The sequence below is a fragment of the Anabrus simplex genome, chromosome 1, assembly GCF_040414725.1.
Source record: "Anabrus simplex isolate iqAnaSimp1 chromosome 1, ASM4041472v1, whole genome shotgun sequence".
NCBI lineage: Eukaryota > Metazoa > Arthropoda > Insecta > Orthoptera > Tettigoniidae > Anabrus > Anabrus simplex.
The window spans coordinates 1,026,541,283-1,026,558,673 of record NC_090265.1 but is presented as its reverse complement, the minus strand read 5'-3'; the positions used below and the strand labels follow the sequence as shown (position 1 = coordinate 1,026,558,673).

The following is a 17,391-nucleotide window of genomic DNA, read 5'->3' as shown; positions in this document are numbered from 1 at the left end:
CGTTCATGCAGTCAACCATTTTCTGATCTTCGGCTGTAAAATTTTTTCTTATTTTATATTTTTATATTTCTAGGCCAATGCCGTAATTCAAATTATTACAATTACGCATACAACCACATACGCATAAATGGGTTATCACATATTACCTGCAAACACACACTTGCAAAACTTGGTAAACTATTCTCACAATCCCGTTTCTTTTTGTTTAACTCTCTTCTAGTCTTTGGCTCCCCACCAGCGTGGTCTGTTATAACTCACCACTATGAAAGTTTCCTAAATCTACATTGAAAAAAACACAGAAACAAAAGACATAGTTTTTGTCTGTTCGTTGAAACTTCTAAGAGCTGTTTTACTTCTGTTAAATTATTATTGATCTTCCTTCAATGATTCGAAATTTTTGTTAGGAAGAATAGAGTTTCTTAGCATATATTAAAGTTAGAATTTATACTTTGTTAAACATACCTGTAAGTTAATTTAGTAATTTACCATACCGATACTTCAACTAACTGTTCTTCTTATTCTTTACAGACTATGCAAACAGGACAAATGTTCAATGTAAGTATGAAACATAGTATATAATAATTCAAGTTAGCTTTTAGGGTGGAGAGTCACTTAAATGGAACGAGAATAATGTTCCCTACCATTGTTACTGAGAGGTTACCATAAAATTTGAAGTTCAGAGAAAAGCATGTGATTCGTAGCTTCATATTCTTTATATTAGAAACTGTAATTTCTACAGTATCAAATTTTGACGTAGAACGTACACATAATAAACGACGTACGCGGACACGCAAATTAGGACGATAATCATAATAACATTAACATGAAAAATAAACGGCTTAGGAATGTTCCTTCAGTGGGATCTACTTTAATTTTTTTTTTATATTTATTGAGATCCTTATTCTTGTCGATGTGGTATTGGACTCTGTATTCATATTCACGTTTCACTTTTAATAGGTAGTTTTATGAAAATGTCGTATAAAATCTTGAAAGTTCTTGAACCTCGAATTTACACGTCCATGTCCTTCCCAAAAATTTCTCTTCAATCAGGATTATTTTTGGTACAATATTTAGCCACCCTTTTCCGCACATTTTATAAACTAGTTTTCTCTTCCCTTAGAATTCCATCCAGATACATTCATTGATTCTCTTGCCTATCCATTCAGTTTTTGTTGAAAATCTCTTATCCTACCAGTCAGAAGGTCCCTTTTAATCTATATCTGTAAAATCAAATGTAAGTTTGTTCGTTACACAAATCCACACGCCTCCACTGATCAGTACCAACATTCGCACCAAGGCTCTTGAAGCATTCGGACGGGTCATAGAGATAGTTACATCGTCAAATATTTGATAAAAATATCTTATAATATGTGACATACGGGTAGACGATTTTGCGTGTTCACAGCATTTTTTAATTCCGAAGGTCATAGGGAATAGACTGGAAAAACGAATATCATGGAACTGAGTATATCAAGGAATATGGTCAGACTACATAGTGGTATCGGAATAAATTCCTCTGCATTCTGCTCTATGACACAATCTAGCGATTTATTCTCTGAAAAATTAACCCAATCCCATAACTGAATCAGACGGATCGCAGAGGTAGTTATATCGTCAAAGGTTTCATGAAACTGGTTATAATATGTGATGTACGCGTGGAGCGTTTTACATGTTGACTGCACTTTTGATACCATAACTGTTAACGGATGGACTGAACAAACGAATAGCATGGAATTTATAAGAGCAAGGAATATCTATGATACAATCTAGTAATTTATTCTCTAGAAAATTAACCTCCATTTCATAAATGGGTATCAAATTTTTGACTACAGGTGGCGTGTTATACTTCATGGAACTTAAAATATCAAGGGATATCTCTGATACAGTCTAGCGATTTATGAGTACGGAGTTGCTTTCTGGTGCGGATTTCTTTATTCAATACTTTAATGCGTACTTTTTCGACTCTGTTTATTTTGACCTACAGAGACTTCGTTTTAGTAGTACGCTGGACGGTTTGCTCTGAATCTTGCACCTCAACTTCATCATTAACGGAATTCGTAACTACATACTTAGTAGCAGAAACTGTAGCTGGTGTATGAGATTTTACTACATCAGTACGTGTGAAACATATAAAATTGTATCCTATGGCACTGGATTAATGATTTCACAGTTGTCAAAGATGTAAAAACAAATAGATAACGTTAATTCGCAATTAAATCGAAAAATTACCAAACTACACAAAGGCACATGTACAATTTCTGTTTGTGGTGCAGTTTCAAGTGTTTGTTATATAATATTGCATTCTATTACCACAAATGTCCATGTGTATTATTTCCATTACCCAAAAGTTTGTAAGTATTACACCATAAAACAATTGGCTTTAGTTCAGGAATGGAAATTAGACCACATGTCTGATTAAACGAAAAATATAACTTATAAGTGTAAGGTTCTTCAGTCTTCAAAAAATATTTTTCAATTAAATGTATTTATTAACTACCTGAAGAAGAAAGCATATGGTAACAGAATTATACCTGAAAAATAAATGGGTCAGGAGAGTTCTTTCTGCAGGGTCTCTTTCAAATTTTGTATTACTTTTACCAGCTCACAGTTATAAATTAACTGAATCAAAACTGAACAGAAATGGCTTCAAATATCACAAAATGAACAAGAAATAGCTGCAAATAAAACAAATTCTCAAAAACGACTAAATTTTACGAAAAGTTTTAATCATTATCTTAAGGTCACTAATTACATGGAATATCTATGTCGTTCTTTTATTTATGATGGAATTTTAATGCCCATTGTTACAGGTTGAAATTGAAGGTTCACTTCGACAGACGGCGTTCTATTTGCTGGAAACTGATGCCACATAATTCCATTCTTCTCATCACTTCCGGATTTTCAAATATTGACCCGGATTTCCATGAATTTTCAATATATGTAAATAACATATATAAGTAGTAATGGAGCTGTAGAATGTAGTGATCTATGTATCAGAATTAACTGAAGATTACTTCCAAGCTTTCACCATTGTAACTGAGTCTATACTTATAATATACTTCACTTGAGAGCAATGTGATGCGGTCAGTTTGTTCATTAAATAACCTTAAACTTTCCCAAATATCCAAAATTCTCCCCTAGTAGTTCTGTTTGTCATGTATGGATAAAGAAAATGACTTTTAAGTTTATATGCACATTTTCATCCACCTAGTTCATTCCTTACTTACCTCATATCTCCTCATGGCGAGCACCTTCCAGCTATTATTCCGAACATTTCGTACCAGCAATCATTCTCACTATCTTTATGTGTGTCACAAGTAGATTTCACTTCTATATAACAATATCCGTCATAAAACTGAGCGATGTACCACGCAGCTGTAAACTTGCATTCGGGAAATAGTGGGTTCGAACCACACCGTCGGCAGCCCTGAAGTTGGTTTTCATGGTTTCCCGTTTCTACGCCATTCCACGGCCGTTTCGTTCTCACTCCTAGACCTTTCCCAACACATCGTCACCATAAGACCTATCTGTGTCGGTGTGAAGTAAAATAAAGTGTAAGAAAAACTTTGAGCTAACTGCATTAGCCTTGCTACATACTGATTCATTTCTACTTACTGTACTACCATCCTTTGAAATTGTACATCCTAAGTTCTTGATATGATCCACTTTTGCCAGCTTTTTATTTCCTACCTCTTAGGTTTTTGTCGAACATACATCAATATCCTCCTGTACTGTGAAATATTAACCCATGATCACTCACGTCGTTAGGTAAAACCTAACACCATTATTTCTGTTATGAATCTTTAATGAGCCAGGCTGAGTGGCTCAGACGGTTGAGGTGCTGGCCTTCTGACCGCAACTTGGTAGGTTCGATCCTGGCTCAGATCGGTGGTATTTGAAGGTGCTCAAATACATCCGCCTCGTGTCGGTAGATTTACTGGCACGTTAAATAACTCCTGCAAGACTAAATTTCCGCACCTCGACGTCTCCTAAAACTGTAAAATTAGTTATTGGGACGTAAAGCCAATAACATTAATTATTATTAATATTTAATGTAGTACTATTCGTTTTGATTTTATTGTTTATAATTTTCTTCTTGTATACTGATGTATTTAATAATTTTACTAAATACAGTTGTACTAAAACATTACTTTTGTTCCTAATAAAACATAATCAAATGATAAAAATATAGAATATGAACATTTAAACTTACTTACTAAATCACAACTACAGTTTTTTTTGTATTAATAAAGTTCGGTCAAACACTGCTTGACTCGCTCCTTCCCTGCAAAATGCCGCAGCTACTTCACAAATATATCATGGCGTGCTCAAAGGACTGAATGAGGCAGTTTGGAATGGACACTGATTCAAAACTAAAGAGAAATGAATTGTATCAAAATGTGAAAACATGTTAGATTGGACTTCATAGCGCGAGTGATCGAGGAATGTTACAGCAAGCACACCTAACTGAATCCTGATACAAATATTCACTTGAATTCACAATTGAACTTAATTAATTCATGGAAAATGTTAAGATCTCTTACGTGGGCCGCACCTCTCAAGTACTCAATCGTTTCAGGATAACATGCGAAATACTAAGCCTTACAGAACGTGAGGAATCAAACTAGTTTGAGGACATATTTATAGAGCCTAATTTGTAAAGACCGAAACCATTCATTTCAATATTAATTAATATTAATATCAATTAACTTAAAATGAATATAACTTTTAAGAATTTTCAGTCTGGCGAGCAAGTAATAGGACTACAAAAGTTAATAAATCAATATAACATACATTACGTGTAAAAGAAAACATTTTTAACCACAAGAAAATGGCATTATTCGTTCTACAAGTACTGTCTCAAATCAACCAAATTAATTTTACAACATGCGTGTATATGTAAAACTTATTTGCGTTGACTATGATTACGAATCGATGATATTGTGAGCAAGGGTAAAAGAAACTATAACGCACCATTCACAATTTTGTACATATATATATATCGTCGTTGCCGGTACGAAACCTCCTATGTGATAATATTTTTGGAGATATACTGACCCGCAGCACATACGTTATGATGAGCCTTGACAACTGCCACACAATATTGAACCTTAGATGACAGAACAGTACCGGCTAAAGTTCTAAGCTAAAATATTTCACATAGGAGGTTTCGTCCCGGCAACGACGATATGTTATAAAAGTGATTTAATAGAATCAGAAGATCATCGCTGCCGGAACAAAACGTCATTTGTGAAATATTTCAGCTTAGAAATTTGGCCGGTAAGGTTTTGTTATCTAAGTTAAAATATTGTGTGAATATTGTCAAGGCATTCTCGCTCTTCATAATGTATGTGCTGCGGGTCAGTATATCTCCAAAAATATTATCACATAGGAGGTTTTGTACCGGCAACGACGAGATATTCTAGTAGAACGAAATGTGCCATTGTATTATAAATGAAATGTGTTCTATTACAGAAATTTTAGCCTATAGGAATTAAATATATTTTGTTTATGATGTTCGACAGAATGAAAAATCATAAATAATGTATGATGCAACTGATCATATAAAGCAATATAAAATGGAGACGAGTAGTTAGGCAGAGAGAAATATTCCGTGAAAACCTCTCGACAGTAGTAAGTTACGCTTGGAGCATGATGTGGCGGTGGAACTGGTTCGCAGACTCTGCCTCCACTCTGTTATAAAATATACTAATCGCACACATGATAGTTACCTCAGGGAGTGAAGCGTCAATCTTCCTCGTTTGGGTACAGAGGGTAACTAGACTACGGGCGAAACTACTATAAAATGACGGTAACAAGACTGGGTTTAATCAATTAATTTATTAACAAAATGAAAGTAAATTTGAATAAGTTGAAATTAGCAAGATGATGATGATTAAACAGAAAAAGAAATAACTGGGATGAAAACAAAAGAAACACGCATCTAAGCTGATCATAAATGAAACAAAGATTCCAAAAAAATTCCAACACCTAATTAATTATGTTAATTATACACTCACAAATCAGTAAATATCTCACAAAGAAAAGAGTTCGTGTTTTTAATAGGGTACATTATTTGTGAAACACACAAACCATATTGCCTTAAGCACACCTTTCTATCACTCACTCATACAATCTGCGCCCCTGCATTGCAGACTGAATGCTGCTTAAAAGATCTACATTTATTCTCTGTGAACACACACAGGTTAATGTGACGTTCTAGTTATTTATGACTGATTAATATAATAGCATGGCTCAACTGCCTTACAATGCTTACTGTCTCCACCAGAAATCAATTTTACCAACATAACTAACTGATAACCGGGAATGATTATCTTACAAATTATATGATGTTGTGCCGACACCAAATTTTACTGAAGGAACAATCATCTTCCTTGACTGAATTCTAATCTCCTGAACAGACCAAATCTCCCCCTACTCTGTTAGATACTAATTATTATTGATTCACCACTTAATACTTTCCAGTAACCTTGGTCAAACCAAATAGGCACATAATTTAACATCATAGACTCCTAGGTTGGTTCATTCCGGCATTTTAGAAAGATTGTGTTATCTTCCTTATTCTAGTGAAAATGTGGAAATGTTGATTCCATTACAAGCTCCAAAGTGTTGTCCTCAAGCCTACTATCACTGATACAATGTCCGACTCGTTGGCTGAACGGTCAGCGTACTGGCCTTCGGTTCAGAGGGTCCCGGGTTCGATTCCCGGCAGGGTCGGGGATTTTAACCTTAATTGGTTAATTCCAATGGCACGGGGGCTGGGTGTATGTGTTGTCTTCATCATCATTTCATCCTCATGACGACGCGCAGGTCGCCTAGAGACGTCAAATAGAAAGACCTGCACCTGGCGAGCCGAACCCGTCCTTGGATATCCCGGCACTATAAGCCATACGACATATCACTGACACAATTATGGATTAAACCTCCATTTCATTTCTGTCAACTGTATCTCTAACCCTGTCAACATTTTAGCGTTCTCAATTAAATCAACGAAACTTAAAACAACTCTGAAGAGAGAACACTCCAAACTACAATAAACCTGCTATTTACAACAACTGATGTTCACGTACCTTTTCTCATTTGCATAAATCGTACAGTAAAATTGCACAAAATAGTGCTGCATAATAATAGCTTGTATTGGTGGGCTGGCATGTCAGTGACTATTCAGTTACTTTCTCACTATCTCGCCAATGGTATGTCCCAAATTACATTTCATGTTTAATTATTGGATAATCAAAATTTCTCGTATTCTCATCCATAATGTTCACAAATTACACATCATTTAACACAGTTTAGCTTATCACACTGTTAGAGTACGGCACTAACGTCCTTTTTACATAACAACATTAGATATCATTCATTATTATTTATACATAAATTAACGGCAATTAGGCATAAATCAATTAAAGTAACGCATTATATTATTCATCTCAGGATTGCCAAATTAGCCAACTGATTATCACATTAGCCTAGTACTAATGCTATTTGCATGTGGAAGAATTTATTGTAGTCCGGCCCGTTTAACAAGGTCGCTGAGCACTCAGTCTTACAATATAGACATATATATATCTGTCATTAATTTCTCTATCCAACTCGTTGGCTGAACGGTCAGTGTACTGGCCTTCGGTTCAGAGGGTCCCGGGTTCGATTCCCGGCCGGGTCGGGGATTTTAACCTTTATTGGTTAATTCCAATGGCACGGGGGCTGGGTGTATGTGTTGTCTTCATCGTCACTTCATCCTCAACATGACGCGTAGTTCGCCTACGGGCGTCAAATAGAAAGACCTGCACCTGGCGAGCCGAACCCATCCTGGGATATCCCGGCACTAAAAGCCATACGACATTTCATTAATTTCTCTATTTATTTATTTATCCCTTAATACGGTGTGCTTATTGCACAACTATCAATCTCATCAAAGATTCGTAGAACAATATTTCTTCTTATTTCATCGATTTTGGCCAGCTTTGGACCACGCAAATAACTCCTCATGACTTAAATTTTCTTTGGCGCCAGTACTCCTTCATCCTCCTGCTTCCTGCTTCTTTCCTTTCAGCCGTCCATTATTGTTTCTTTTTGGTGGCTGTTACTGGTTCTAGGAAACCCTTAAATGTGTGCAACTTTTTTATTCACTAACATCTGGTACACTGTCTCCCTATTCTTCGCGATTAACCTCTTTTCATGTGATACACTGACCTGACTTTCTCATCCCTCTTGACGGGAAATCCTCTCTCAATTATTTATGGGATAATACATTTATCTATTGCGCTCATATATTTTTATGTTTTACTTATATTTTCATCAACTGTTCCATGATCTTCACCGTCTGCCAATTACCAAACGGAAATTCAACTACGAGTATTTAGAAGATTCAACTTCCACACAATAAACTATTTGCCTCTTCATGGGAATTCTGCCATGTTTTATCTACCGTACATTATTACTAAATCATATCTAGCCCCTATAAATTTACTAAATTAATACCATTAATACATTATTTACTAGTTATTTAATACTATTATTATAACTCCACACTAGCAAATGCACCCGCGCATCGCTACGGTATTCTACATTGTATATGGATATCAAGTAAATTACTGTGCATGCAGTGAATAAGATTTTCTTAAATTGCATGTCCCTTAGCTTTATCCATAAACAGCATGGAGAGATCAGCATACGCTGTTTCCAATGTAAAGTGTGAATTGCGGTGTTGTGATGATAACGGCAGGCTCACTTGCCTACTGCCATTCACAATGGTGTTGGGAAATTTGCATTAGAATGGCAGGCCCCGTTGCCTAATGCGGGGTGACAATCGATTTGGAGAGTTTTCGTTACAATCGCACGCCCCTTTTCCTACTTCCAGACATATTACAGTTGATGAGTTTGTATTATAATGGCATGCAACTCCCCTACTGCCAGTCAAAATTGAGTTGTGCTGTTATCTTTATAATGACAGGCTCCTTTTCTTAATTATATTTACACCGAGTTGCTGAGTTTGCATTGTAATAGCGAGGCCACTCTGCCTAATGCCAGTCACATTTTAGATGGGTAAATGTGTTTATAATGGCGGGCACACATGCCTACTCCCAAACAATATCGGTTAGAAATAGAAATATATTTATTTAAAGTTAATTACAAGTAGGACCAGAGGTCCCTTTGGCTGTAACTAACTGCCACTTTAACTTAAATATATCACCTAGCATACAAAATCTAATAAAATAATACATAAAAAGCGCTAAGATACATTTTCCTATTCAGGATATAAGAATAAGATTAAAAACTAAACATCTAGAAGATTGCAATAATACATTTAACATTTCATAAACATGCACTATACTAACAAGGAAGCGAAGACGAAAGAGAAACCTAAGCATCTAAAATGTATCTAGGGGATTATGATATTTCGTACTATTTAATTAATTTGGTGAAAATTCATTTACATGGCTTAATAAGTGGAAAGGTAGCGGTATTTAAGAGATTTTTCTGAGTTCCCACACTACTTTGCTGAATTTCATATAGTTTAAGATCGTTGTATAATTGAGAGGCAGTGACAATGAACGACTTACTGCACTTAACCGTACGATGCTGTGGAACCTGAAGGGTGTTAGCTGTAAACCTATTGTCCCGGTTAGGGGAGGTTTGAACAAAATTGCATGCTCCATTGACTTCTGCCAAGTCAAACTGAGAAGTGAATTATTGACTACAGTGGTAGTCGCCCTTTACTAATGCTAGTAACAAAGGAGTTGGAGAAGGATCGCATTTCTACTGGCAGTCAAAGTCGACGTGGAGAGTAATGATCACAATAGCAGGCACCCTCCTGCTGAGAGTCACTATCGATGTAAAATATTAATTATAATGGCAAACACACCATTTCTACATCGCTACAAATCGATTTCAATGAATATACAGTATATAGATCGACATACGAAGTACATGCATGTTTACAATATTACAAACCTTCATTTACAGATTAACTGCTGCTAAACGATACATCATGTCCACGAACTAATTGTACCAAAAGGATGCCTCATTTAGAGGTCGGGCCGATGACCTCGATATTAGGCCTCTTTCAACAACAAGCATCATCATCATAATCATCATCATTTAGCTGTCTAAATGGCTGGTCTTAAGATACATTCTCCTGTCTCATCTATTTATGGGTAAAATTGAGTTACAAATGTTGAATAGGGTGAAATTTGTGTAAGGTTTCCTCACAGTGCCTTATTTTCGGGTGCTAATATGACAGCTACAAACAAAGAATTTGGCTCACGTATGGATACTGGGTTGGTCAATGTTCGTCCAGAATTAGATGATTCTATATTTCGTATAAGTGATTCTAACTACGAATTATACGTGTACAAAGAGCAAAATGTAGGTATAATCGAAAAATTGAGACAAATCTAACATATAAGGAATAGGGATACGACGGAACGTCATAGGACCAAAGTTGTGGATCACTCCAAAATGAACTAAGATTGTGCCATCCGTTTTATGATATGACTTACCGTTTAGCCGCGAAATATCTGCAAACGAAGGTCTGCACTGACATTGAAATTGCCTCAATATTCAGATACTTTTCGGGGGTAAAAATGAAATATTTAAAGATCTTTGAAGCTTTCCGTCGGTTACAGTCTAAGACATATAATTTTGTCAATTTCAAGTTTCTAGCTCGTCTGGCAGATCGTGCTCCAATCTTGTTTCGGTTGGGGGGGGGGCTTAAAATGAGAACTTTCAGGAAATTAAAGCTAACAAATATGCAGCTGGTCATTATTACGCTTGAAACGGTTTACTGTACGAAAATGTCGCCAAAATAGTAAATGTACAGACTCACGGTCGTTACGATTTTATTTATATAGATAAGGAATCTGATCTACGTACAATACCTTTTGGGCTATGTCCGCTGGACAAAACCGACCGCACTGGTCAAGTTCGCCGTGCGGTTAGAGGCGCGCGGATGTGAGCTTGCATCCGGGAGATAGTAGGTTCAAACCCGACTCTCGGCAGCCCTGAAGATGGTTTTCCGTGGTTTCCAATTGTCACACCAGGCAAATGCTGGGGCTGTACGTTAGTGAAGTCCACGGCCGCTTCATTCCCATTCCTAGGCCTTTCCTATCCCATCGTCGTCATAAGACCTATCTGTGTCGGTGCGACGTAAAACAAATAGAAAGAAAACGACCGTTTTGTCCTAAACTCCAGACTGATTCCAGAGTATAGTCAGGCTCCCAAAATTAAGGACATTGTAAAGAGATTTAGAGGTCAGAAATACTTTACGAGTATGGACTGCACGGCTTCATTTCACCATATTGTCCTTGAAGAGAAGTCACGGTTGTTAACGGGTTTTATGTTTAATAACCAAACATATGCCTATTGTCGACTACCCTTCGGGTTAAAGGTCAGTTCGGCAGTATTGATAAGGGCATTAGACAGAAGCCTAACGAGTGAAGTAAAGGACTTCGTAAATTGTTATGTTGATGATCTGGTCTTTGCGAGCTCTACTTTCGAAGAACACTGTTTCAAATTGGAAAAGCTATTAAGTAATTTACAGAGAACTGGCTTCAAAATAAATCTATCAAAATCTAAATTTTGCCAAAGCCAAGTACTTTTTGTAGGCCACGTGATCGATGGAGAAGGGATAAGACCAAATCCCGTAAAAATAAAGGCTATATGCGATTTCCCGAGGCCGACAAAGGTAAAGCATATAAGGCAATTTCTTGGGATGACTGGATTCTTCTCAGACCATTGTGAAGGTTACACAGAGACGGCTGCACCATTACAGAACCTGCTAAAGGTCAACAATAAATGGAAGTGGAATGATGAGGCCGAACAAGCTTTCATTAATATGAAAGAGCTGATGAAGAAAAGTATCAAACTGGGATATCCTGATTATCAACAGAGATTCATAATTCAAGCTGATGCATCGCACGTTGGTGTAGGAGCTTGCCTATATCAAGAAGATAACGAGACCAAAAAACGAACTTATTTGGCATTTACCAGTAGGAAACTTAGAAAACATGAGCAACACTACACCACTACTGAGCTTGAACTACTAGCAATAGTACACGCATTACAACAATGGAGACGTATAATTTATGGGTACCCAGTAACGATACGGACAGACCATAAGGCGTTGACTTTTGGTTTGAAAGCTGTCATGATCAGCGAAAGGATAACGCGATGGATGTTATTTACTCAACAGTTTGACCTAAAGATCGAACATTGCAGTGGAAAGCAAAACATCTTGGCTGATGCATTAAGTAGAAATCCACATGAAAGTGAAGAAGAGGTGCTAGCAATCGAATTGGATACTCAAGACGAACAACTGCTAAGAAAGTTGGAAAATTTGAGAGAATTTCAGGAATCTGACCAGAAATTGAAGATCATCATCGATAACTTGGAGAACAGGGAATCAGCGCCAGAATTCATAAGGAACTATGAAATCGTAGATGGGATACTACTGAAAGTAGTGGACAAGATCAGTAACAGCAAAAGAATTGTAATATCAGAAGAGCTACAAAGAGAATTAATCTGGCATACTCACAAGATGACCGGACATGCTGGCATAGACAAGGTCATTGGAACGATAATGGAAAAATTCACGTGGAATGGATTAAGAAGATCAGTAAGAAACATAGCAAAAACATGCGATGTGTGTCAGAGAGTAAAGCATAACAATTACGTATGCGGTCATAAACCGATCCCAATAATACCATCTAGAGCTCAGGAAATTTATGCAATAGATATTTTTGGAAAGTTGCCCACTGCTCGAAAGGGAAAGAAATATATACTAGTGGTTATCGACATATTCTCTAAATATATTTCATTGCAAGCCATTCAGAGAGCCAATACTAAACAAGTTTTACATGGCCGCATTAATAAGACATTTCCTGAAATGGGAAAACCTGAAAGGATCCTTACTGATAGGGGAACACAATTTACATCAGTTATGTTCCGCGATCGAATGAGAAATGAGGGCATCAAGCATACGTTATGCTCAGTTCGTCATCCAGCAGCTAATCCCTTAGAGAGGTATATGAAGGAGATCGCTAAATTCGGGAGAATATATTGTTGTCAACAACATTGGAAATGGATAGATATGCTCGACATCATAGCTGAAAGTTTAAACAACACCGTTAATCAGTCAACTGCCCAGATTCCTAGCGTAGCCCATAAAAATGTTCACCCACAGAGAACATGGGACAGCATTTTCACTATGCAGCTAGATAAAAAGCCAGATCCCCAAGAAATAAATCTAAAGATCCAACAGAGACTCAAGGATCAGTCCCAAAAACGATTAAGAAGGGTACGGAATAAGAAGTACCATGCACCTTTCAAGCAAGGAGATCTAGTTCTAGTCAAAACTGCACCAATATCAAATGCACCAGCAAAAATATGTGCTAAATTTCTGCCGTTATACAATGGTCCCTACAGAATCGAGCGCGTACTTGGGAATAATGCTTATGAAATAGCAAGTTTAAATGGCAAATATCGTAACATACATAATGCATGCAACATCAAGTTGTACTTTCAAGAGAATCAGCATATGTAATAAGAACTTAAGAAACAAGAAAGTCTAAAGCCAATAAACGACCTACCATCGTGAAATACGCCAGGAGGAAGCATTAAATATCTTTATTAGGACTGATGAAATGAAGAAAATCAGCTGTTAAATACATGGTTACGGGTCATGTAAACAAACTAGTGCAACTAAGTCAGAATCGATATCAATCTGTTGATATTCGATAATCGAATAGCTAATATCGGAATGGCAAAGAATATACGAGATGCAAAGTCACATTTGAGTTTCAAGTTAACAATGAGAAAATATATCGTGACCAATATATTTTCTTCGTGTCGGGGGATTAAATGTGCCCGTTCGCATCTCGAAGACCAGCTACAAAATGGCGGCGTAGGAAGGTATGGCCCATGCGATCTACTAAGGCAATGAACTTCATATTAATGCAGCGTATTGGAGGCTATGTACGTCACGGAACGGATAATTTTCGAAGACACTGCAGAACAGTAGAGGCTCATTTTGAATTGTTTTAAAAAAAATATAGCAGCGGAAGGATTGTTTAAGTAGATACTCAAGAAATAACATTCGCAGAAACAAGACGCAAAAACGAGCGGAGCTACGTATTTAAAGAATATTCTTGGCTACTGTGGAGAATATTGATTATTTATAATCGGCGATAGCATACGATTAAATTATTCACCGGTGTATGCTAAGAAAGAGCCGAAAAAAATATATATATAAATAATTTTTGGTGATATATGATTGACTTGGATTAGTGAGGAGCCACTCTACGATCGAAGGAATAGGAATTCACCATTCTACAATATTGTTGACTTCGTACGAGAGGATAGTAACTACCGTAGCTGTAAACCTAATAACTATTTTACGGAGAAATTTTCAGAGCAAAGAAAACTTCGACGATATTTATAAATAATTGAAATATGGAATATATCATGACTAATTATTGCGCAAATGGAATTCTTTTCGTGGTCTACAGATTCAAAATGATGACTGTCTGCTAAATTAACAAGATGGACTGAACTGGGGATATGGACCGTCGAGCCAGATGACCAGCTGTGGATGATTGGACCGGCCAACCAGTGGACATGATGACGTGGATGAGGACCGCCCAGCCAAAAGACCGGACGAGAAGGAGTGGACCGGCGAGCCATGTGACCAGCTGATGACCATGAGCGTGCAATCCAACCAGAGATCCAGATCCGATCTGAGGGTCTAGCCGCAACCGAAGGATGGAGCAACAACCAGATCAGACGTAGCAACTGACGAGCTAAGTCCATACATTTCTTTAGTAGAGTAGTTTCTTGTAATCTGCACCCTCAATCTAACTTGGCATGTGCTGAATATTTGGTGATATTTTTGGAGTAATTAAGAACGCGTGTGTAATATAAAATGAAGTGTGAGATATCTAAGATTTTAAGATAAGGTGGAAGTGTAGAATTAGAATGCTAATATGACATATACAGGTTACCGCACTTGAATACTTACAGTGGAAACTAGTTTGGATAAAAGATGGAAGTGTTACTTGTGAATACCTAGAAGCAATGAGTCTAATTTGCTAGTGAAATTTCGATTAATCTCGCTTACCTGAATATAGATTACGTCACGAAGTACCTGTGCGATACGATGATTATTGTCAAATTAACTATTCCTTTCTTCATAGAAAGAGGGCATTGAACTCGTACTACTGGTGTTAAGATAAAGGTTATTGACTACGTATTTTTTTACAAGGCAATTCTAGTATATTTAGCATATAGTTTTGGGAGTAATGGCTATATGCAAACGGCTATATCAAAGCCGGTGTTATGTTAAAGTATCTTTGGAATAGTGTTGAAATGTGATTATTTATTGGAGTATAGTGATGAATAGTTAAAGTATAGAGGTTTGTTTATGTTCTACGGGAAGTGTAAGAATTGCCATTCGACGAGATAATGTTATATTAGAATTTTAAGGTGAGTTTCTGTGCCATATTTGGAAGAATATGACAAGGAGAGAACATCGCGCAGATGACCATTTTAAGGTAAGATAGACAAGCATTATGGTAAAATAGTGTATCGTGACAGTTATATTTATGTCTGACATTGGTAAATAACAGGTACTATGAATAAGAGTGTACTTTAATGTACAGTTTACTAGACTCATGACTTAGTATACATCTAATATTTCGTGGTGCGGTGACGTTACAATAATTTCATTCTATACTATCCATACAAGTTGAATAGCTCGTATATATATGAAGTATTGAGATAGAGCAGAACGCTAGAGCACATTGAGCCATTAATAGAGGAGTGTGTGGATTTGAAACTACTTGGAAAATTTAGTTAGATGTTTATTTCTTTTCATGCAATATGATTTCTATTCGAATATTTTAAATATGAAGAATATAATAATGGTTAGTTAGGAGCCATATGTTGTAGGCTTTAGGGGGGTATTGTCTTAGCCCGTGAGTTGTTACTTGTGCGTACTCGAAATATGTGACCAAATAATCAGAGTGCAGATCTATGAATGATTAATTTATGAATGGAAAGTTGGTGAACACTTTTACGATTTAATACTCACACAAGAGTATATTTGGGAAATAATTACGTGAAAATATGAACAGATTCGGGTTTACAATCTTAGTCTTTCCCATGTAATTTTATTACGTTTTCAAGTTAACGAATCACTTATTTTATCTCAGCATGACGACTTATATGTTGTGAGGATAATTTTAATAATTAACGGGACAGTATTCACAATGTATATTTTATTTGATTCCTTGATTGCTCAGTGATCTCGAATATAATTTGTGGAAATGAAATACTTTTCGGAACATGGCTACGAATATTGAGACATGTATTAATATGAATTTGAACATTAGTTATGAGAGTATGTAAGCATTTTTTTAAGCTTTAATTATTTTATTTTATTTGAGCCAGCGCTGACTCTAGTCTTTCAATGATTAAATATTAATCAATTAATACTACCCAGATTTCACTTCATCTAACATCAAACATTATTTTAGTCAATAAATAATCTTATATTTTTTTCTTAGTAAGTGACTGTGTTTTAATTTCTGTTCAAGTAACGTCTAGTTGTAAGTTAGTTAATAAGTTTCATAGAAATAAGCAATTGACTAGTTCTACAATCGGAAAGAGTTTCTTTTGAGGTTATTGGTCACTGGTTCGTACCTGTGCGTGTAGATACTCCAGTGGTGCGTATTCCAGCGGACAAATTCTCATTCGAAACCACGTAAAATAATTAAATATAAAATCACAGATTTTATGAGCGGAAAATGGAATACCCTGAGAAGAAATCAAGAGCTACCGGGATAACTTGACACTGACCGCTGCATGAGCGGGTGCACGCTTTACAAACACCCGCTTTTGATTAAGGCCGGTGGGACTTGTACTGAAAAACCAATGATAATAATGTTATTTGATTTACGTCCCACTAACTACTTTTACGGTTTTCGGAGACGCCGACGAGGTGCCAAAATTTAGTCCTGCAGGAGTTCTTTTACGTGCCAGTAAATCTACCGACACGAGGCTGACGTGTTTGAGCACCTTCAAATACCACCGGTCTGAGCCAGGTTAGAACCTGCTAAGTTGGGGTCAGAAGGCCAGCGCCTCAACCGTCTGAGCCATTCAGCCCGGAACTGAAAAACCGTCCGTTGATGATATATCCTTTAATAATACTCCTATCGAAGAAATGCACATGATAAGAAAGTTTTAGACATGGATTTCAATCATGGTTGGTCGACTTCCAGTAAAGATGGTCTTGTATGTATTGTGGGGGAGTAACATCACTGTTTCGGTTCCCTATAAGACTCCAATCCATTCCAGAAAGTTTACATGGAATGG

At 36.6% G+C, this 17,391-nt stretch overlaps 1 protein-coding gene across 4 annotated transcripts in view; it reads left to right on the top strand.

The window, feature by feature from the left end:
* Window positions 1–3,074, top strand: part of LOC136857857 (serine-rich adhesin for platelets) — a 101,367-nt gene extending 98,293 nt beyond the window's left edge. For all 4 annotated transcript variants that reach the window (XM_068225332.1, XM_068225334.1, XM_068225333.1 and 1 more), the window contains 2 exons: window positions 529–555; window positions 2,811–3,074. In XM_068225332.1, the coding sequence (XP_068081433.1) occupies window positions 529–555; window positions 2,811–2,815 (32 nt within the window). In that variant the 3' untranslated portion in view covers window positions 2,816–3,074. The remainder of the gene's footprint in view (window positions 1–528; window positions 556–2,810) is intronic.
* The last annotated feature ends 14,317 nt before the right edge of the window (window positions 3,075–17,391 follow it).